Source organism: Lutra lutra, chromosome 7 (genome assembly GCF_902655055.1).
Source record: "Lutra lutra chromosome 7, mLutLut1.2, whole genome shotgun sequence".
Classification (NCBI taxonomy): domain Eukaryota; kingdom Metazoa; phylum Chordata; class Mammalia; order Carnivora; family Mustelidae; genus Lutra; species Lutra lutra.
The window spans coordinates 110293163-110315013 of NC_062284.1; the positions used below are offsets into that span (position 1 = coordinate 110293163).

General features: G+C 40.2%; 1 protein-coding gene across 3 annotated transcripts in view; it reads right to left on the minus strand.

Moving 5' to 3' along the window:
• PPP2R5E (protein phosphatase 2 regulatory subunit B'epsilon) overlaps positions 1–21851 on the minus strand; it is a 144447-nt gene that overhangs the window by 13318 nt on the left and 109278 nt on the right. For all 3 annotated transcript variants that reach the window (XM_047736457.1, XM_047736454.1, XM_047736455.1), the window contains exons 6-11: positions 9110–9240; positions 8928–8987; positions 7836–7944; positions 5923–5976; positions 5769–5819; positions 3275–3394 (exon numbers count right to left, since the gene is read on the minus strand). In XM_047736457.1, coding sequence (XP_047592413.1) covers positions 3275–3394; positions 5769–5819; positions 5923–5976; positions 7836–7944; positions 8928–8987; positions 9110–9240 — 525 coding nt within the window. The remainder of the gene's footprint in view (positions 1–3274; positions 3395–5768; positions 5820–5922; positions 5977–7835; positions 7945–8927; positions 8988–9109; positions 9241–21851) is intronic.

Consider the following 21851-nt stretch of genomic DNA (forward strand, 5'->3'; position numbering starts at 1 on the left):
AATTTCAGAAAGTTCTAAAGTGGTTCATCAATTTGTGGAAGGAAAAAAATTTTCCTGCCTATTTCTTTATGTTATCCTTTTTATAGCACCCATTTCATCTGATTCCACATTTTCCCCAGCCAGCCCCCGAACTCCAAACATCTCTTCTTTACTTCTAGATGCACACTGCTGTCCATGTGTCTTTAACCCTCTTCTGGCTCATTTCTTTCATCTCACACACTTCCGATCACCCTGAGGGGCCACCACAAAGCTGGTATTTGGGAAAATCTAGCTGCTCATCTCTGGAGAACATTCTTATTCGCTAAGCACCTTTCTTCTCTGGCCAGCCATTCTGTAGGCAGAATGTGCCATCCTTACCGCCATCCGGGACTAGGTGCCCTTGGGTTTACTGTACAGACAAAAAGGCTGAGGCTCAGAGAGACTAATACCTTCACGAGGTCACCCTGTTAGGAAGGTGAAAACTGGGACTCAAGACGAGTGACCAGACTCTTTCCAAAGTTTATTTCCGGTCCCTTTCTTTGAACTGGGTAAGCCGGATGGGAGTCACTCAGTTTTTGGACTCAGAGACACTGACTGTACACACACCTGCTTGCCATCTCCGATCTGTTTTTCTTTGACCACCATGCTATCCAACTGACTCTATGATTTCAAAGGAAGACCTCAAAAAAAATAACCTAAACAATCTAAAAAGTAGTCAAACCAAAAATCTCAAAAAAGTTAAGATCTCCTTTTAGAGATAGTTTTTAAAAGGGAAAAAGAAAAAAAGAGTGGCTTTGTTCATCCATCCAGATTAAGAAATTACATTCTAATTTAATAAATTAAATTTAAATTAAACTTAAATTTAATAATTTAATTTAATGACATGGTACAAGATGTACCCACCAGGAGACTCTGAGAAATTAAGCCTTTCCACTTACATTATTGAACTTGTTTCAAAAAAAAAACCCTGGGACTCATGAGGCACTAGACTCTGAGAGTACAAAGAAAATAATCATTACTCAATGTTTACCCTATGCCAGGCACTGTGCTAAGTGTTTCACATACATATTATCTCATTTAATCCTCACAACCAACACATAGCATAAGGACCATTATTTCCATTTGGCAAATGAGGAAAATGAGCCCAGAGTAGGTAAACCCCTGCCTCGAGGCCATGTGTATCTGTTTGTTGCCATGCAAAATCACTTTCAGAGAGTAAATCAGTATCCAGTAAAGCCCCTTAAAGAGGAAAAGCACTGCTTATGCAAAGCAGAAATGAGCAGAATCAGGACAGAATCATTACTTTCCCGGGACCACTGTCGTCCTTGCACATTGGTGCGGTCTCTGACTGGAGACCTCTGACCCCGATGCCACACCAGGGGGCAAGGAATGAAAGGCGTGTGGCTACACAGAGTGGCACTTAAAAAATGTTTGCTGGCTGCACCAACAAACACTTAACAAATGAATAAAGAAGAACCTCTTTACTGGCTTTTCTTTTGTTCTAAATTTTACTTTGGCCAAATAATTTTAAATTCTCTTTTCTTTCTGCTATGGATAAAACTGTCCCCTCAAATTCATCATTGAAGCCCTAATCCCCAGTATGAGTGTATCTGGAGACAGGACTTCCCAGAAGTTAATTAAGGTTAAATGAAGTCATAAGGGCAGGGTCCTAATCCAGTGGGCCTGGTGGTCTCAAGAGGAGGAAAAGAGAGATCTTCTCTTTCCTCACACACACACCGAGGAAGGCCATGTGAGGACACTGTGAGAAGGCAGCCAGCCATCTGCAAGCCAGAGAGGGAGCCCTCACCAGAAGCAGACCAGGCTGGCACTATGATCTCAGACTTACAGCCTCCAGCATTGTGAGAAATAAGTTTCTGTGGTTTAAGCCACATGGTCTGTGGTGTTTTGTTATAGAAGCCTCCTGTGATCTGAAAGCTTCTGTCCCCAGAAAATTCATATGTTGAGATCCTAATCTCCAAAGATGATGGTACTGGTGGGCGAGGGCTTTGGAAGGTACCGAAGTCACAAGCCTGGAGCTCTTATGAATGGGATTAGTGCTCATAAAACAGGCTCCAGGGAGACCATTAGCCCTTCTGCCAAGTGAGGATACAAGAAAACCACAACTCAAAGGAGAGGCCTCACTCAACTGTGCTATGGCACCCCGATCTCAAACTTCCAGCCTCCAGAAACAAGAGAAATAAATTTCTGGGGTTAATAAACCACCCAGTCGGCAGTATTTTGTTACAGCAGCCTGAGTGGACACAGCCTTGCTTACTAGACACTTTGTCTCCTTTCTAAGCTTCTGGGCATCATTGAAGCCTCCCTGGTGATCTTAAAAGAGATTTCTGGAAGAAAAGGGGTGAGGGGGGCTTCTGCTCCTTGCTTTCCACAATGTCAAACCTCCTGATGAAAACTGAAAAATGAGGTAGACAATCCAGGGCTTGGGGAAAAAGCCCACTGCTGAGTCTATCTCGTTAGCTGTGGGATTCTGTGCTACCAACGACAATCTGAACCATCCTTCGAATCAGCAGGCAGTATATGGAGAGTTAATTTTCAAAGTCTGTGATTCGGACCTTCAGTTAGACAGCGAAAGGACAGAAAACGACAAATTTTCTTTTCTTCCAGATCACCCCCTTCCCTCCTGCGTGCGTTCGGCAACAACAGCCCCAGTTGAGAAAAAGGTTGTCAGGTTCACTTCCCTGTGATCCCCGCAGTGGCCACAGGGAGGCAGAGTGGTGCCATGGGAAGGTGACCAGCTTTCACAAGAAGCTACACCTAACTGACTTCACTCCTTAGGAACTTGAGGCCCTTAAGCAAATCATTCTGAGTCTCGAAAACAGCGGGGTTGGGGGTGAGCAGGGAGGGCAGAGCCTTGTAGGATAAAGTGAAATTTATAAATAAGGTATGAAAAGCATCTAGCACAGTATATATGCGTGTTCTCCTTGCCTCTTAAGCTTTATTTTGCACTCTCTCTTATATTCTATAAATCCTACCAGTCCACCTCTTACTCGGCCATTTTATTGGAGACAAGTTATTTTACCACTTAGACCTTCGGTGTTCATGAGAGTGATCATGAGAACTAAAGTTACTAGGCAGAAAGCACCATCAAAGGAGCTGTCATACTGCACATGTTCAAGACAAAGGTGGTTACAATAAAAATTATTATTGTATGAGAAAATAGCAAATAAAAACCAAGCAGCTAGTACCCATGGCATGTCTTTCAATACAAATAAAACTTAACCAAATAACATCTGTTGCTCAGGCCACTGCGGTTCATCCACTCTTTACTACTAACCTGAAAATGGGGGCTAGATACACACTTGGCAATTTGTTTAAACAAAGGTTCTTGAATTTTAACAAATTGTGAGGGTTCAATCACATCCAATATTTCTTCCAGCTCCCCAAGGAACATGACCTGTAAGTACATACAAAACACAAAATGTCAGGTACTTCATGTAAAAATCCAAATGAATGATGAGGATTAATTAGAGTTTATAATGTTTTAAGAAAAATTTACACCTAAAACAAAACAGGAACAAATTAGGCATCGTCTTATGTTAGATGTTCATGTCACAAAGAGTTCAGCAGAGAGCACCTGTTAAGAGCGAATTCTCTATAGTTTTGAAAGTATGATTCTATTTACTTTGAAAAAAAATCCTCTACATGCATCTATAACCCAGAACAAGGGGCACTTACACATTGCAGTGGGGCTCCTGGGGAACAACAGCCATGTCTCTGTGGGGCGCTCCTCTCTATTGCTATCAACCTGGCATTTGCCCCCCCTACTCTTATTTTTCAAACAGTGGGAGAGCAGCCTCCTGCATGGATGGACAGAAGTTCACGGTGGCACATGCAGCTATCTGCGAAATGTTTTCAGCCCCTGCTGTGTGCTAGGAGCTCTTCTAGGGTACACTAGTTAACAGAACACAGAGAGCCGGAGACACACAAATGGGCAGGTTCACCCATACACAGGTACCACTTTAAACCCATGAGCACACACTGACCCAATCTGCACACGGACAAACGTGTGCACAACTGCTCACCATATAGCACAATGAATCCCAGCCTCAGCACCATGGGTCTCAAGAAACAGAGCTCTAATTTCCCACCCCCCCCAAGATTTACCTATTTATTTTAGAGAGAGGGAGAGCGAGTGTGAGCTCGTAGGGCAGGGGGAGGGACACAGAGGGAAAGGGAGGCAAGAAGACTTCTCTGCTGGGAGCCTGACACAGCTGATCCCAGGACCCTGAGAACATGACCTAAACCAAAAATCAAGAGTTGGACGGTTGACTGAGCCACCCAGGCGCCCTGAAACGGAGCTTTTAGGTCACAAAATGGAGCCAAGTCAATAGCACAGTCAACTGTTTTCAATATAATGGAAAACTGACAGAGAAATAAGAACCAGGTACCTATTTAGGCATTAAAAAAATAATAGTAATAATTACCTTAGGAAAAAATTAGGCAATTAAAATATGAAAAATGACTGTGTTTTCCTATCTTGAGGTGCATCTGGATAGCAATATATAGCTTAATTTTGTCACACAGGTATTAAAAAATTAGATGACTTTCTGAAATTGTGAAAATTAGGGTTTTGAAGAATTGAAACTGATTGAGAAGGAGCATATTTCTGTTAAAAGTAATATACAGGGGCGCCTGGGTGGCTCAGTGGGTTAGCCTTCGGCTCAGGTCATGATCTCAGGGTCCTGGGATCAAGTCCTGCATCGGGCTCTCTGCTCAGCAGGGAGCCTGCTTCCCTCTCTCTCTCTCTCTCTCTCTGCTTGCCTCTCTATCTACTTGTGATCTCTCTCTCTCTCTCTGTCAAATAAATAAATAAATAAATAAATAAATAAATATCTTTTTAAAAAAATTTTAAAAAGTTAATATACAGTAAGTAGGCAGTAGACCCTTGCCATTTGTCAACATACATAGAGAAGTTCTCCCAAAATTCTCTCCCAAATGTCAAACTGACAGATGACCTTTCTTGCTGGGCCATTTTCCACGTGGCCTCTATAGAAGAGTGAGTACAGACATGGTATCCAGCTAGTCTCACTTCTAAGCTAAGACTTACTCTCAGCACATGGCACATACTGGTTAGGTTTTGGCAAAAGTATAAATAATCGTAGGTCAGAAATTTCCAGTTCTGTGAACACCTGAAACTAAAGGTCTGTAATATATTTTAAAATTGTACATCTCTATTATATTTTAACGTTGGGTATTTGGGCAGGTTGCTCTAGCATCTATCTACAGCAACACCAAAGCGTCCATCCTAGGAGTGGTCACTAGAAAGGTGACTTTGATAAAGCTAGACAGCGAGACACATGACAACAGCCTGACTAGGGTTTCCCTGGGACTGAGCAGAGCATGATGGAAGTTCAGGGTTCAGGAATCACGGTGGCGGATTCCTAATCACTTAATACTTAGCATACCCAGGCAGGCTACTTAAGCTCTCTATGCTTCAATTTGAAAACTAGTAAAATGTGAATATTTACAGTCCTGCTTTAGAGAGATAAAATGAAGATTGGATGGGATGCCTGGGTGGCTCAGTTGGTTAAGTGTCTGCCTTCAGCTTGGGTCATGGTCCCAGAGCCCTGGGACCGAGTCCCACACCAGGCTCCTTGCTCTGCAGGGAGCCTGCCTCTCCCTCTGCTTATACTCTTTCTCTCTCTCTCAAGTAAATAAGTAAAATCTTTTTTAAAAAATGAAGATTGGATGAAATAATGTATTTTTACACATTGGCTCAGAGCCTGACACTCTAGTAAGTTCTTAACACCCCAACATTAAGCACTTACCTCTTTTTGACTACATGTTTTAGGCCAAAATTTCATTAACCCCCTAATAACCTAAAACGAAAAGGAGAAAAACAATGGCAATGAATTTCCCATATATACTTCATGAAAGGTAGTCTTTTTGAAGTTTTTTGAAATTATAGAAAAAAATACTTACTGGTTCTGTGAGTGAAGGATCTTTCTCCAGAAACTGTACTATGCAATACGCCAGCTGGAGAAACAGAAAAATGAAAGACAAAATTGGAAATGCTATATACTCAAAAAGACTCAAAAGACATATTAAAACTTCCTAAAAAGTTTCTAGACTCTGGTTTTAGTAACTTCATGTTCAATTCATTTTAAAAATAAAATATAAAGTGAAAAAAAAAGCTACTTTTTCAAGCCAAAGATTGACACTAATAAAACCCCAGGGGAATTTTTTTTTTTTAAAGAATACTAAGACATGAAGTATCCAGCTAATGAAAAGCAGAAATATCACAGTCAGTATATTCTGAAAGTATCTCATCTACATACAGTCTAAGCGACATCTCATGGGCTTCCTTTCTCTTTTTGCCAACCTCAACAGTACTGGGTTTTACTGTGTTTCTAGAAGGGTCCTAGACAAAACGTAGACAGCACTTACTAAACACCCTGCTGACTGCCTAAAGTGGCCCATGCAAACTGAAGCAGTTTCATGAAGAGACAAAAGGTTGTACCTGCCACAGCTGGAGGAGGGAAGAGTTTTACATCTCTGATGCTAGCTCATCTAGGTTAAGAATTCTTTTACACGCTCATGAAATGTGACAGCCTATTTCAAATACTAGAGGCAAGATTTGTAAAAGGGCTCGTAAAGATTTTTGGACAAGAAATCCACCCTTGCGAAACAACATTTTGATGGTGTTCTAAATTGGAAACATATGGACTAATTTTTCCTCGAAACACAGAATTTCACATTTAAAGAGGAACATTGCTCAGAAAAATGTGTGACATTTTTATACAAACTCAAAACATTCCCATTGGTTTGGAAAACTAAAATTAAAATGCCACCACATCATTTATCTGTCCCCTAGTGACATGCTCACCACACAAGGCAGTGTTAGCACAGAAAACAGACTTGGGTCAAGACAGAGGAGGCTCTTTAAAGTAATGGAGACTAGGGACGCCTGGGTGGCTCAGTTGGTTAAGCAGCTGCCTTCGGCTCAGGTCATGATCCCGGCGTCCTGGGATCGAGTCCCACATCGGGCTCCTTGCTCAGCAGGGAGCCTGCTTCTCCCTCTGCCTCTGCCTGCCACTCTGTCTGCCTGTGCTTGCTCTCTTTCCCTCTCTCTCTCTCTGACAAATAAATAAATTAAATCTTTAAAAATAAATAAATAAATAAATAAAGTAATGGAGGCTAAAAATAAAAGGATGTGAAAATATTGATTTGTTGACTTGTGAGGATGTTTATTTATGTGTATAAAGTGAGAAGGAAATAGTGAATTAACTAGGGGGCAAAGAGCAACTGATAGACTAATGCAAAGGAGGAGATAAAATATTCCAGAATACTCCAAAATGATTACACATGTCCAAAGCTTTAAATCTGAAAAACCCATATATTTGATTGTACATAACATGTTCAACATATAATTTTGTGAATTAGGCAAGTCCTCAAAGTTCTCAGGTAAAACAACTGAACAAATGCTCCTCCCACTTGAAAAATATTCCCATGGGTTGCCTGGGTGGCTCAGTGGGTTAAAGCCTCTGCCTTCGGCTCAGGTCATGATCTCAGGGTCCTGGGATTGAGGCCCGCATCAGGCTCTCTGCTCAGCAGGGAGCCTGCTTCCTCCTCCCTCTCTCTCTGCCTGCCTCTCTGCCTACTTGTGATCTCTGTCTGTCAAATAAATAAATAAAATCTTAAAAAAAAAAAAAAAGAAAGAAAGAAAAATATTCCCATGAGTCTCCTATGCACAGAAAAACAGAGCACACATTTTAATTGTCCTTGGGAGGCATTTTATATGAGATTTTTTAAACTAAGGAAATATCAATATCAACGAAACACTGAGTTTTGTAAACTTCTAATATTGCTTCCAAAGTAGTTGCATAAAATTCTACCTGGGCATGGAAGAGTGATAAGCTCCTGACAGTGTGTAAAGGGATCAACACTTTCACCAGAAACTGTTTGTGTTCTGCCTTAAGAGGTAAAGCAAAGCCATTGATAATACTAGGAAAAAGAAAAAGAAACATGAATTAGCAGTGTGATCACAACCAGCTAAACTGAGACAACCAGCTCCTGGAAGACCAGGTTAAATCTGAATCAGTTTTGGTTTGGTCCAAAACAACCCAAACCCCACCCGGCGACATTCAAGATTTCTGACTTACTTCAAAAAATACATTTAAGTAGGAAGGAAATTTAAGAAAATTTACTTATGATAATCTAGCACAAGCTCTTATGCTCTAACACCTAGTTGGATGATTCCCAAAAGCTTTTGTAATCAGTAACTCTTTATTTTTCCTTCCCCCCAAAAATCACTGCCCTCCTCACTTTTGACCTTTCCAGGTGCAGACATCATTGGAGAAGAAGTTTCTTCTCCAACCAAGAATACCACAGACATAGCAACCCCGCCTGGGGAAGTCACAGAAAAAACCATGTGACTCCACCTTCTTTTTCTCCTCACATTAGGAGAAGAAACTAAGTAATCACACTGTCCGGTCACATTAACCTGCCTTGTGTATAAAAACCTACACAGCAGCTGTCTCTTTCCAATTCATTCCACTTCTCCCAGCAGCAGCTGTTTAAGAACTACTCCTGGGTTCATGGCTCCAATGAAAATGGCAATCTTTCCAATTTATTTTAACTTGCTTTCAAAAGATATGGCAAAGGACAGGTAGCCTAGAAACTAACGAGAATAAGATGTTGTGGAGTAACGGGTTTGGGGGCAATTAGATGTATTTTCTCTGTAGCAATGAATGAACTGTTAGCTCTTTCAGTCATTCCAGTAGAATCAGCAATGCATAATTGTGGGACAAGGAGGAACAAGAAATCACGTCTTGTAGAGTCAGTCGGGAAACATGGGAAAGCACAGATTAAGAGTGCCCCATGTACATACAGCAAGAGATGTAGGTCAGCATTTCCCTGTGCCACTTGACTCTCATTCTCAAAACGCTATTCACCTGAGATTAGCAATTAGCTAAAAATGTGCTTACCTTCCTAATATTTCCAGCAGTTCTGCTACACCATTGAAGTGTTCTGTTTCATAAACAAACCTTTTTTAAACAAGAAAAGAAAGAATAAAGTCAGTACACGATGTTCAAATATTTGAAGTTTATTTAACACTTCTATAAAACCACCGATTTTGCTTCTCCTTCTCCCCCCACCCTCCACTTACCTTAGAAAAATATTGTTAATCTGTTTTCGGATAAATGCTCTAAGACCAAGAAATTTGCCATAAATTCTGTGTAAGACTGTTTTTAAGTAGTCCCGTTCCCGAGGGTCTTCACTGTCAAATAGCTCCAAAAGCTGTTGTAAATGAAAAGACATTGTAGCTGTCAAAAGTGGGTTCAGGAAATGATTTAGGAATTCTGCCACTCATCATTTAAAACCCTCCCTCCTTTACTTCTTAAAAAATTTATTGAGTGTCTATTAAGTGCCAGGCACCAGTAGCCTGTCTTTGGAAAACAGTGATTCATTAAGTCAGGTAAGAGGCTTACATTCTAATAAAGAGACAGACACAATAACAATAATCCTAACAACAATAATAAGAGAACACAAATACAGCTTTTAGTATGATCATCATGCAATTTTTTTTTTTTTTTAGGATTTTATTTATTTGACAGACAGAGATCACAAGTAGGCAGAGAGGCAGGCAGAGAGAGAGCAGGCTCCCTGCTGAGCAGAGAGCCCGATGTGGGGCTCGATCCCAGGACCCTGAGATCATGACCTGAGCTGAAGGCAGAGGCTTTAACCCACTGAGCCACCCAGGTGCCTGAGGTTTCTACTCATTTGTAAGCTAAAGTTCAAAACTGAATCCTGATATCAACCTGTCAACAAAAACACTCGTACATGAGTGTTCAGAGCAGCAGGATTCATAACAGCCCAAATCGGAAACAACCCTAACGTCCACCAACTCATGCATGGATGAGCAAAATGTGCTCCAATGGACTATTACTCAGCCATAAAAAGGAATGACTAGTGATCTATGACACTGCATGGATAGACCTCTCAAACATCATGCTAAGTCAAAGAAGATGGACACAAAAAATTATTGTAGAATTCCATTTATGTGAAATATCTGGACTATGCCAATCCATACAGACAGCAGAAGGAAGAATGTCTGCTAAGGACCATGGTGTTTCTTTCAGGCACGATAAAAAATGTTCTGTAATTTATAGTAGTGATAGTTGTACAAGTTGGTGAATACACTAAAAACACTGAATTATAAACTTTAAAAGAGTGGATTTTATGGTATACGAATTATATCTCAATAAAGTTTTTTTTTTTTTTTTTTAAATGACAGGTTCTGGGCAGGTTCTTCTCTAGCTGAAGAACGAACCTGGAGACTGGTTTGACATTTTACTGTGTTGCTCATATATTCATTATCATCACAATAAAGCATGACTCACTGTTTATACTTAAGTTGACTTTATAGTAAAAACATTTACTATAGTAAATGTAAAATATTCCAAGAACATATAGGCAGTCTACAAAGGAACACAGACTACCTTAATTACCAAAGAAGCTGTCAAGACCTCCATAAGCATGATTCAGGTAATTAAGAGAGTAGGAGAATAACTCAGTGGGCAGTAATCAAATAAATTATCTACTTTTGCTTGCTGCTTTTCTTTGAGCAGAAAACAAAATTATAGACAAAGAATGGCCCTTCAGATAATGGCAGGAAGTACAAACTGAAGGAGAATCTTTAAAATTGGTCAGTGAGACAGGTGCGATTTTTAGCTACACAATGTCATCCATCCATCCACCCATCCAAAAAATGAGTATCTCAAATAAATATGTGTGCCTATTGAGAGCCAGCCAGTGGGTAAGGCGTCAGGGATATAATGATGAGCAAGACAGACACAATCAGCTTTCACAGAGCCTAGTCTAAATGAGGAATATAAGTAAACAAAGAGTGTAAGTGGCTTAGGATGCTAAATACATAGCAGACAAATCTACTGTATTTGGAAGGATCAGAGTGATAGGGAGGGCTTCTGGAGGAAGTTACACCCAGGCTGACCTATGAAGAAGTTAGGAGGCTGAAGTGGAAGGAGAGTGCTCATGGCTGGTTCAACAACACATACCTTCACCAGCAGCCTATCAGTTGAGAAGATCCTATTAAAATACCTGCCATCTCTCCGCCCATTCAGCCACACAATCAATCAGCCAATCAATCAATCTCTGCATATGCCAGGAACTGTCCTTGTTCCTGTGCGCACACACACCACTGAACAAACGTGGAGCCCATCGGGAAAGCAATGAGCAAGTCAACTATACATTTCCACAGGAAATAGTCTAAGAACGAAAGGTATGTGACAATTACAGGTAAAAAAAAAAAAAAAAAGTCCCGTGGGTTCAGTATCTCTTGTCTACAACACACACAAAATGATGTAAGATCTCTAACCTAATCTTATTCCTCGTTGATGGAAATAATTCACATTTTAAGTTCTATTTTTTTAATCTGGTTTCTATTTTTAAGCGTTGTAAAAGAATGTAATGAGTAATCTGCAACCAACATAAATAAGAGAAAGTCTGAGGGAGTGTACTGTTAGCAAAACCTGAATCAACTACACTTGTGTATATACTGTTAATCTTAAGAGCTTAATGAAAATAAAGTAATTAAGCAAAAATTATTTAACTAATGTTTTCATTAAGCCCTCAAAACACACATACCCAAGCATCGAACTTAAGTCATTTACAAAGCCACAAATAAATAACTAAATATGTGTGTATACATATATATATAATATTCTATGAGAAAGAAAAATTAGTGTATAAATTACTTTTATGCTGCTCTACAGAACATATTTTTGATGATTTTATGGTGTAAAAGACAAAAGAAAAAGTACAATAATGCACAGGCCCAAAAACGGGGAATAGGATGAGCTCTGATTTCCAAAACAAAGTACGTCTGTGCTTAGTCATATATACACTCCCTTCAAAAAAAGCAATGAGATATACAATCCAGCAACTATAAATGCCCAGCGGACTGTACTCCCTACAATATAGCAACAACTTGTCAGAGAAAAGAAGCTGGAGAGTTTCCAAGGTGATTACAGAGCAAAGACAGACCTGCCAACATGCTGACTTCTAGTTTACAAAACCACCCTTCCTGAATTTAACAAACAGGGATGAACCGTACAGTGATATAGCCAAAGAACTCTCCTTCGAGCATCATTAAAAAAATCTACAGTACAATGAGAAGGGCAAAAAAAGGCAGTTAGGGTCTTCCAAGCAGACAGGGAAGAGAAACTTTCTCCCCCCGAGCCCTCTCTGAGATGAGAATAAAGGAATAAAAAAGGAAGAAACACACAGAGCAGAGAGGAGTAGAAAGCAGATGAGACAAATTTGCAAATTTTTCAAAGATGGAAAGGGGATGGCAAGGGGTAACTATCTTGGGTTTCCTCTTTCTCCACTCTGCTAAGTGTTTTTCCATTCTGCCAGCAGGGATGGAAGCCAAACAAGAAGCCAGCCAGTTCACACCAGAGAACCCTTAAAAGGCTTAAGAATTGAAGACGCCAGATATATTTGATGGCAAGGGTGTGGGGAGCGAAAAAGAGGCCTGGTTGAAAGTTTGTAGAAAGAGTAACAAGACCTCCCAGAGCCATGTCCCCAGCAGTGGACTGAAGATTTACAATCGAAGTCCGGAGAGCATAAACATGCAAGTCTCTAGTCTTCAAGACACTGTACACAGTAAAATGAAAAATTTATTGAAAATAAAAGGATTAAATAAAACTCTGCATGCTGAAGAATGAGATGTTTGCTGTCTCTTAGAATGAGACTAAGCCCCCAGAATTCTAGATGAAAGTAGGGGATAGGAAGGTCCCTTTTGAGGGACCTCAGCCTCAGCCTCTTGACAGTCTCAAGAGGAAACACCTATTGATACCTACTGATATTTGAGAGTGTCTTGATGAAAGAGCAAGGTCTCTGCACAGTGTTCTAAGCGTCTCTCATCTGTGTGCACGCACACAGGCATGCGTGCGCAAACATACACGTTCCAACGAGGCTCTTAGATGGCCCTGAGAAGCCTCTTTGATGACTAACATGTGACTACGAAGCCAAGGATCATCAGACATCCTAACATAAAAGATGGAGACCAAAACAATCATGAAGAACTCAGAGGAAATAGCCACAATGCAAGTAAAAAACAAACAAAAAAACCACAGAAAATAACTTATCCTCAGAAATAAACAAATCTGCTGGATCCCTGAAACAAAACCAGAACTGTTATAGACGAATATTCAGAAAATAAAAAAGAACTTCTGGAAATTCAGGATAAAAAGTTCAGAAGAACTGGAACATTAACCAACTGAGCCACCCAGGTGCCCCAGAACTGGAACATTAAAATGAGCAAATGTATCCTGAAAGTATAACCAAAAGAAGACCATTTTAAAGAAGAAGATAACTAGAGGATCAATCCAGAAGGTCCAACACGTTCCAAAAAGGCACAGAGAATAGGTACAGAGACACAGAAGCAAAGAAAATGAAATTATCTGACAAAGAATTCAATGCAATTAAAAGAAAAAAAAAAAAAGGACATGAGTTTCAATATATATAAGGGCCATTATGTTCTCTGTACAATTAATAAACAAAGACCTGCACCAAAACACAGAACTTTGAATTATCTGGACGCTGGGGACAAAGAGTAGATCTCAAAAGCTTAGGGAGACAATAGGACACTGTAAAGGATAAGGAGTTCAGCTGGTGCAGGCCTCCTCAATACCAACACCAGAAATAGAAGACAATCTAGAATTCCCTAAAACTTTTGAGGAAATATGGGTCCTAACCCGTAAGTCTATAACTGGCCAAAATGTCAATCAAGTATGTGGGTAGAATAAAGACATGTTTAGAGAACTAGGTCTTAAAAAATTTATATCCCATTCATACTTTCTTAGGAAGCATCTAGAGGATGTATCCTGCCAAAATGAAAGAAAGGGAGATAAGCCAGAAAAACACAGTACAGAAGAGTGGCAAAGGGAAGTCCCAGAACGACCACTGTGGCTATAGCCTAGGGGAAGCCACCAGTGCCGACTAGAGCAGGATGATGGGGCTCCAGCTTCAGGAAGGAGGCCTCCAAGGAAAACAATGGAACTGAGAGGCTGGCTGATGCGTGGGCCAGACTAAGAAGAGTTGTACGGTGCTCTCAGAAAAGAACTGAGCAGTGAACGAGTAACCCATACACAGGAAAGCAAGCATGTGAAAAATAAGGCACATTATTTATCCCAGAGGTTTTCAAAAAAGCTCTATAAGAAATGCAATCATAGTCTAAGATGTGTCTTGGCTGAGAACAACATGTACACAGTCCTAATTGTCATTGTAGCAACACTACAATTTCATTTCATTAGATTTTGTGACATAACTAACCACATTATTAAGATGTAGACATGGGAGATACAGAGGGAAACATATATTGATTAATAGTAGGAAAAGTTTTTCAAAATCAAGAAACAGCAGTACAAGAATGCCTGTTAGACATATGGAGATACAAAGAAGCAAACAGCTAAAAGACTTGAATGTGGTTACTTCTAGGGAGTGAGACTCAGCTGGGGAAGGACTGAGGCAGCAGACTGTTATTTGTCTTAATAATCCATATAAATATACTTGAATTTTTTTAAACAGACATCACTGACTAATTTAAAAAAATTAAAGATTTATTTATTTGAGAGAGAAAGGGAGAGAGCACGAGCAGGAGGGGCCGAGGGAGAGGGAAAGAGAACCTCAAGCAGAGTCCACACCGAGCAGAGTCCAACGTGGGGCTCAGTCTTCCGACCCTGAGATCATGACCTGAGCTGAAACCAAGAGTCGGATGCTTAAGCGACTGCACCACCCCAGGTGCCCCAGTTAAAACTCTTTTTAAAGGTTAAGAGCAAAAGGCTTGAAACAAAAAGCCCAACTGCGCCCTACTATGATAAAGAAGCAACTACCATGCCCCATTCCATGTAAAAAAGATTTTAAAGAACATCAGAAATGCTTAAGTAAACAATCAGTGAAGTTGCGATTCTACATCTATTTTACATGTTTTCATGTAAATGCTGTTTTCATCCAAACTAAAATCAGGTCTCCATATTTCTGGCTTTGTTTTTAACTTTAGCTCTTCTACCACCTGAAAAATACCTTCTGAATACCTTTGCTCACGAGAAAACAGTCCAGAACCAAGCAGCAAGAGCCAACAGCAGCCTGACTCCAACAGATGAAAACAACTCAAGAGGACCAACACATCAAATGAGCTGATCTACGGGCACCACTGAGAAACACAGTATGGACAAAAGATCCAAAGGTTACACATTACAAGCTTCTAGCAATTCTGACTTCAAGACTCCTCTGGAAACTCGGTATAAAAATTTCAAAGGTGTAAGTCCTTTAAATATGAACAAATCTGCCAAGTTGCAATGCTTTTATTTTCTTCCTAATTTCAGGCATTCTTCCCACAAACTAGAAAAGTCCATTCTTTTCTCCCGCAAGCTTTCATTTAGACTGATTCAACAAAAGCTGGCGATTTAAAATTTTAAGACAATCAATTTGGTCAGCATTTCAAGAAAGAGTGGTTATTCTACATAATGATGCACTTAGTGGCATGCAGGCAGGGACTAGCTACATAATTTGCGGGGCCCAAAGCAAAATGAAAATGCAGTGCTCCTTGTGCAAAAACCACAAAGAGTTCAAAACAGCAACAGCAAAGCATGAAACCAGTAACAGGGCCCCTCTCGGCATAGGGCCCCGAGTCACGGCCCAAGCTGCACACCGCAGAGCTGGCTCTGGACGCATGAGCCACAATGCTGAAGCCCTTCTCCAAGGTTGCTACACTAAAGGATGGACTGGATGGGGCGAGGTGAAGAGGAGCCTTCTTAATTGGTAATGGCTATCTGATAAAATTCCTGATCGACTAAGTTCTCTTAAGTTTTATTTGCTATAGAGACTCTGAGAGAGAAATGCAAACATTTTGACAGACTCAAGGAACTTGTTTGGAAAATAGCTCTGTATTAGAGCTGAGATTCAAGGCCTCGTGGAATTTATTTCAGTTTAGAACTTAAAATTTTTTAACCGGTTGGTTTGTGTCATGTCCAATGTATCTTGAGTATTTATTTATTTATTGTCTTGAGTTTTTAAAGCACAATAATAAAAGGTGACTTTTAAGGACAGGGTAAGCTATTTGCATAATTTGCATGATAATTACGGCACCTTTCAGCTAAATATAACTGCAAATGTGAAATACAAATGCTAAATCGCAATCTCCAGCAGTATTACATATGTTTATGGGGACGCTTGAATAGTATGTCTCTTAGCAACCACTGACTGCTTTTCAGATTTGCAGAGTGGTTGAAAGCAGTCTTTAGAAATATGCTACTAAACTCTTGCCACAATAAGACACCCAGTGAAATAATTCAAGGTTTGGCAACCCATCCTTGGGGGCCGGGGGGGCGCAGAGCGGAGATCATAAAGAAACCATTTTCCCAACTGTCCTAACACAGATGAAAATTATCTTTATTGGGAAGAGACATGTTCCATAAGCCTAAGCCAGGCTGCACGCTTTATAGCATAAAGGCAGTTACTATGTCTAAAATCAACATTACCATAGACAGGAGTGCACTATGTAATCAATTGACTATCCTTGATAATCTGACAGCTTTCTTGTGTAAAGACTTAGATTAAGTACATAAGAAATGCTAAAGGTTATGTAAATCTAGATTTAATAAAAATTACAATGAAATTTAAACAAGTTAGTCAGTCATACCATTCTTAAATTAAAAAAACAGCAAACTCTTCAAAGGTACATACAAGTCACAGAGAGTTTTGTCTAGCCCACACAAAAATCTAGATTTCCAGGTTCTCTTGACCTCTCTAGGTCATTACCGTTTCGGTCACTCCCTGTCACACCTAGACTACTCCATTACCTATCACTTGTCTGGACTCTGTAAAGATCTGAATGTGTTATCCCTGTTTTTCACCTGTTAAAGGTATATGATCCTGGCACTAATAAACATTTACTTCTTTTTTTTTTTTTAAAGATTTATTTATTCACTTGACAGACAGAGATCACAAGTAGGCAGAGAGGCAGGCAGAGAGAGAAGGGGAAGCAGGCTCCCCGCGGAGCAGAGAGCCCGATGCGGGGCTCGATCCCAGCACCCTGGGATCACGACCCGAGCTGAAGGCAGAGGCCCCAAGCCATTGAGCCACCCAGGCACCCCTAAACATTTACTTCTAACACTGGAAGAAATCAATGGTGAAATGAACCCAAGGACAGGAGAGACCACATTTAACATCTGAAAAAAAAAAATCTCAATAACCAGAGAGGAGCCATATAAATAGAGTCCAAAGGGTTTCTTTGATTTTTAGAATGGTTTAAGTTGGATTTCAAAGAATTCATAACATGCTAGTTAAGATGCTGATAGACCAACACCATATGACTTCACAGCCTGAGGCTATTCTAGAAGGTATTACAAAAGAAGATTCATTTTTTTTTAAAGATTTTATTTAAATAAATAAAACATCTGACAGACAGAGATCTCAAGTAGGCAGAGAGGCAGGCAGAGAGAGAGGTGGGGAAGCAGGCTCCCCACTGAGTGGAGAGCCCAACGCAGGGCTCGATCCCAGGACCCTGGGATCACGACCTGAGCCGAAGGCAGAGGCTTTAACCCACTGAGCCACCCAGGCGCCCCCAAAAGAAGATTCTCAAAACAAGAACTGATCCTGATCGAAATAGTAGTCATAGCAGTAACATAACATTTACTGACCAATGACTCCTGTCAGTAATTATTCCAAGTGCTATGTCTGTATTCGCTTATTAAATCTCCACAACAACCCGAGCATTGTATTGTGGATATTTTGCATCTATTTTTCAGATGAGGAAACTGAGATAAGGCAGTCACAGAACCTGCCCAAAGCCATGCACTACAAAAATGCCAGAGTCTGAATTCAAACCAGCATATATACACTTAACCACCAAACTATACAGCTTCCTGATGAGGACAAAAATTAAGTGTTGAAACGGACTCTTGAGGCAATACTGGCAGCTTTCCATTGAACTTCAGATTTTATTTCATTTTATATTTTTTTATTTATTTGTCAGAGAGATGGAGAACACAAGTAGGCAGGGGAGCAGGCAGAGGGAGAGGGAGAAGCAAGCTCTCCACCGAGCAGGGAGCCCGATGTGGGGCTCGATCCCAGGACCTTGGGATGATGACCTGAGCCAAAGGAAGACGCTTAACTGACTGAGCCACCCAGGCACCCCAGAACTTCAGATTTCAAAAGGGCATATACATATATAAGTGATGAAACGAAGGAAACACAACAAATGTGAAGTACAAATGAATGGGGCAGTCTTATAGAAACAGTCTTAGGAAGCCTAATGCATAGAATCAGCTGAGGCTTATGAGAAATGTCAGGCAACAAAATAAGAATGTACTTGTAATCTAGATATTTTTACTACTCTTACTGATAACATACATGTTCATTAATTTTTAAATGTTAAAAAATAGAAAAATACAAAAATTAGAAAGTGGTGATCATCACATATAATCACATTGTACCAGATGATTAACAACAATTTGGTATACTGCCTTCCAAAATTTTTAGTGCATATACAAACACTCCTTTTCCCTAAAATAAGACTCAGATTCAAAAAATTCATACTGTTCCAGAACGTGCATGTTTCACTTAAAAATAGATCATGTGTAGCTCTCATTCTCTTTACAATCTGAATATTCCATTATATGAATGTCCATGGTTTATTCAACTAACCCCTACTGAGGAACTCTTAAATTGTTTCCAGTATTTCTAATAATTATTAACAATGACACATTCAATATCCTTGTACGTACATCTTTGTGTACCCATCTGACTACTTAAGGAATTGCTCAGTGGATAAAATTTAAGTTGATAGAATTTAAATTGACAGAATACTATCAGTTTTCCTCTTCAGAGGGGTATACCAAGTTAATATAAATATATATGCACAACACACATCCCTATTTATCTATGTATAGGTACATTTTTGTGGGTTTTTGGCATACTAAGAAGGGTCTTTTCCACCCAAGCCTCTGCTATGTTCCAGTCTCCCACTGTATCCATGCCACACTGGTTTGTCATTGTGGTGGTTTTTCTTTTTTTAAGATTTTATTTGTTCATTTGTTTGTTTGTTTATAGCACACGAGTGAGGGGAGAGGCAGAGGGAGAAGAGGGGCAGAGAGAGAATCTCAAGCAGGCTCTGTGCTAAGGGCAGGGCTCATTCTCACAACCCTGAAATCAGAACCTGAGCCAAAATCAAGAGTTGGATGCTTAACCGACTGAGCCATCCAGGAGCCCCTATGCCATACTGTTTTCATTCATGTACCTTTATAGTTATATATATTAAACATTTGTATGCTTTAATATCTAATAGGCAAGGGATCATAATACTTTTCTTTTTCAAAAATCTTTTATTTCATGAATTTTTGAAATTTTCAAATAAAAAATCTACTGAACTACTGAAAAATTTTTAAAGATTTTATTTTTTATTTGAGAAGGAGAGAGAGAGAGAACATGAATGGGGGGAGGGAGAGGGAGAAGCAGACTCTCCTGTTAAGCAGGGAATCTGACATGGGATGCGATCCCAGGACTCTGGGATCATGACCTGAGCTAAAGGCAGATGCTTAACTGACTGAGTGGCCCAGGTTCCCCCAAACTACTGAAATTTTAGTTAGAACTGCACCAAATGTATAAATTAACTTGAGATTCTATGGATATCCTCATGATGGCAAATTTCCCATCTAGGAGTATGTTATTTATTCAAGGCTTCTTTGCAAAATTTTCCTTTAAGTTTCACATAAACTTTTACATTTCATTTCAAAAAGTGGAGATTTTAAAATTAATACTGGAATCAAGAAAAATAAGATATTCTGCTAATGTGGGTAGATAGTATAGTATGAGGAGTATATAAAAAAAGGAATTAGTATTTAATGAGCAACTATTATAAAACCATGCATGGTACGAGCAGATGTTTTTACAAGTCAGACCATTTTATCTCATAACAAGTCTACTTGCTAAAAGAGAGGTCACCATTATAGCCATTTTACAGAAGAAAACACTGCCGCTCAGAAACGTCAAAAATCTGCCCAAGTTTTCAAGTATTTGTTTACAAGTGAAGGGAGGGAGTCTGTCTTTGTATGTATAGTGCCAACTCAATTAAGCAGATTTAACAACTGTCAGTTTGGGGGCACATCCTATTTTCCTGTCACCTCATGATACAAATGAGGAGACTCGAGCTTGGACAGAGAGTGCAGTAACTGGCTGAAAGTCACACTGCCAAGTAGGTGGGAAAGCCAGGGTTTTAAGGCAATTCTGTCTTACCCCACAGCACATGTTCTTAGCTCGTGTAATATATACTACTTAAAGTACACAGAGGAGTCAGGATGCAAATCCACAGCTTGTTAACTTTCCTTCCACTACATCATGTTGAAATAGCTCAATTCTTATTTTGCTTTTGTCTTTATTGATGGGAAAAATGAGAGTCAGAATAGACTGTGTAGAATCCAGCTAGCTGTTAGAGAAAATAAGGTTTAAATCTCACGGCTAGGATAAATTATGCCTAACTAAATAAAAAAGTTTTAAGTTGAGATCACCAAAATTCCTTTTGAGAATCCCCAGAAAATAAAAAATCTGCTCAAAAGGAGAGCGCAATCAATGCCATCCCGACGTGCAAGCGGGGAAGGTATGAGTGTTCTCGTAGGAAAACCAGGCTTAGGTACAAACACACCGGACTGGGCCGCACAATGGGGGGCTGTGGGAAGAGAAACAAGCAGGGAAGCAGGGGTGTACACAACGAGTAAGCTGGCGACAGGGTACATAAAGGAAGGAGCTGAAGCTCAGAGACGGGTAAGGCATGGCGGCAGGAGGGAAAGGCAGGGGGAGCGGCGGGATGGAATCGCAGCCACAATGCCTTAAGTTCCAAAAGGCCAACCAGGCCCCAGGTTGGAAACAAATCTCCCAGAAAAGGAGCTCAGGAAAATTACACAGGGGATTGAGACCCCACTCCTAGACGGGGCTGGGATTCCAGTAAATCATCAGTAGACTAAAGGGTAGGAAAAGGGGCAACAAACCAATGTAACAGGTTGCCAACATGAAGGAACAGGGTATTCTGGGAAATGGCAGCTAATCGGCACCCAGGGTTTACCCCAACATGATAGGTAACGCTCTCTGTTAGTCAAATGATTACATTCAAGTACCACCCAGTGGAGTTACTGATTTTGCCAATACTCTGCCTATCCCTTTCCTGACAAATTCAGGAACTTCTGGGAGCCCTGGGGTGAAGGCTGAGTTCAACAACACACCCAGCCGAGGGAAAGTCAAGGAGGCAAAGGTTGTAAAAAATGAGGCAAAGGCTATAGAAGGACTCACTATATACTTGATTTCTTGTCTCTGGCAAAACTCAGAGACAGATGATCAATCACATGGGTTGTAAGTACTTGGGACAAAATTACCAATAAATAACAGTAGCCCCCAGGAGTTCACGAACGTCCCAAGGCAGATGAACGGCCTTCCTTTTTATGAGAAAGTCTCAAGGCCCATAGATAAGGGGATGCTGTAAAGACACAGTGTTGGCTTCTACCAGAGCGTCTGATAGTCTCTACACTCTCCTAATGAACAACAACAACAAAAATTTTTAAGCATTTTTTAAAAAAAGATTTATGTATTTATTTTAGGGGCAGGGAGCAAAGGGAGAGGAAGAGAGAATCCCAAGCAGACTCTGCGCTGAGCAGGGAGCCTGACGCAGGGCTCGAGCTCACAACCTGAGCCGAAACCAAGACTCAGATACTCAGCTGACTGCACCCCCCAGGTGCCCTGAACAGAATTTTAAAATGTAAGAAGAATGATGCTATTCTACAGTAAATTTCTAACAGGTCTGAGGGTGGAATCCAAAGACTGCTGATTAATGAACCTGT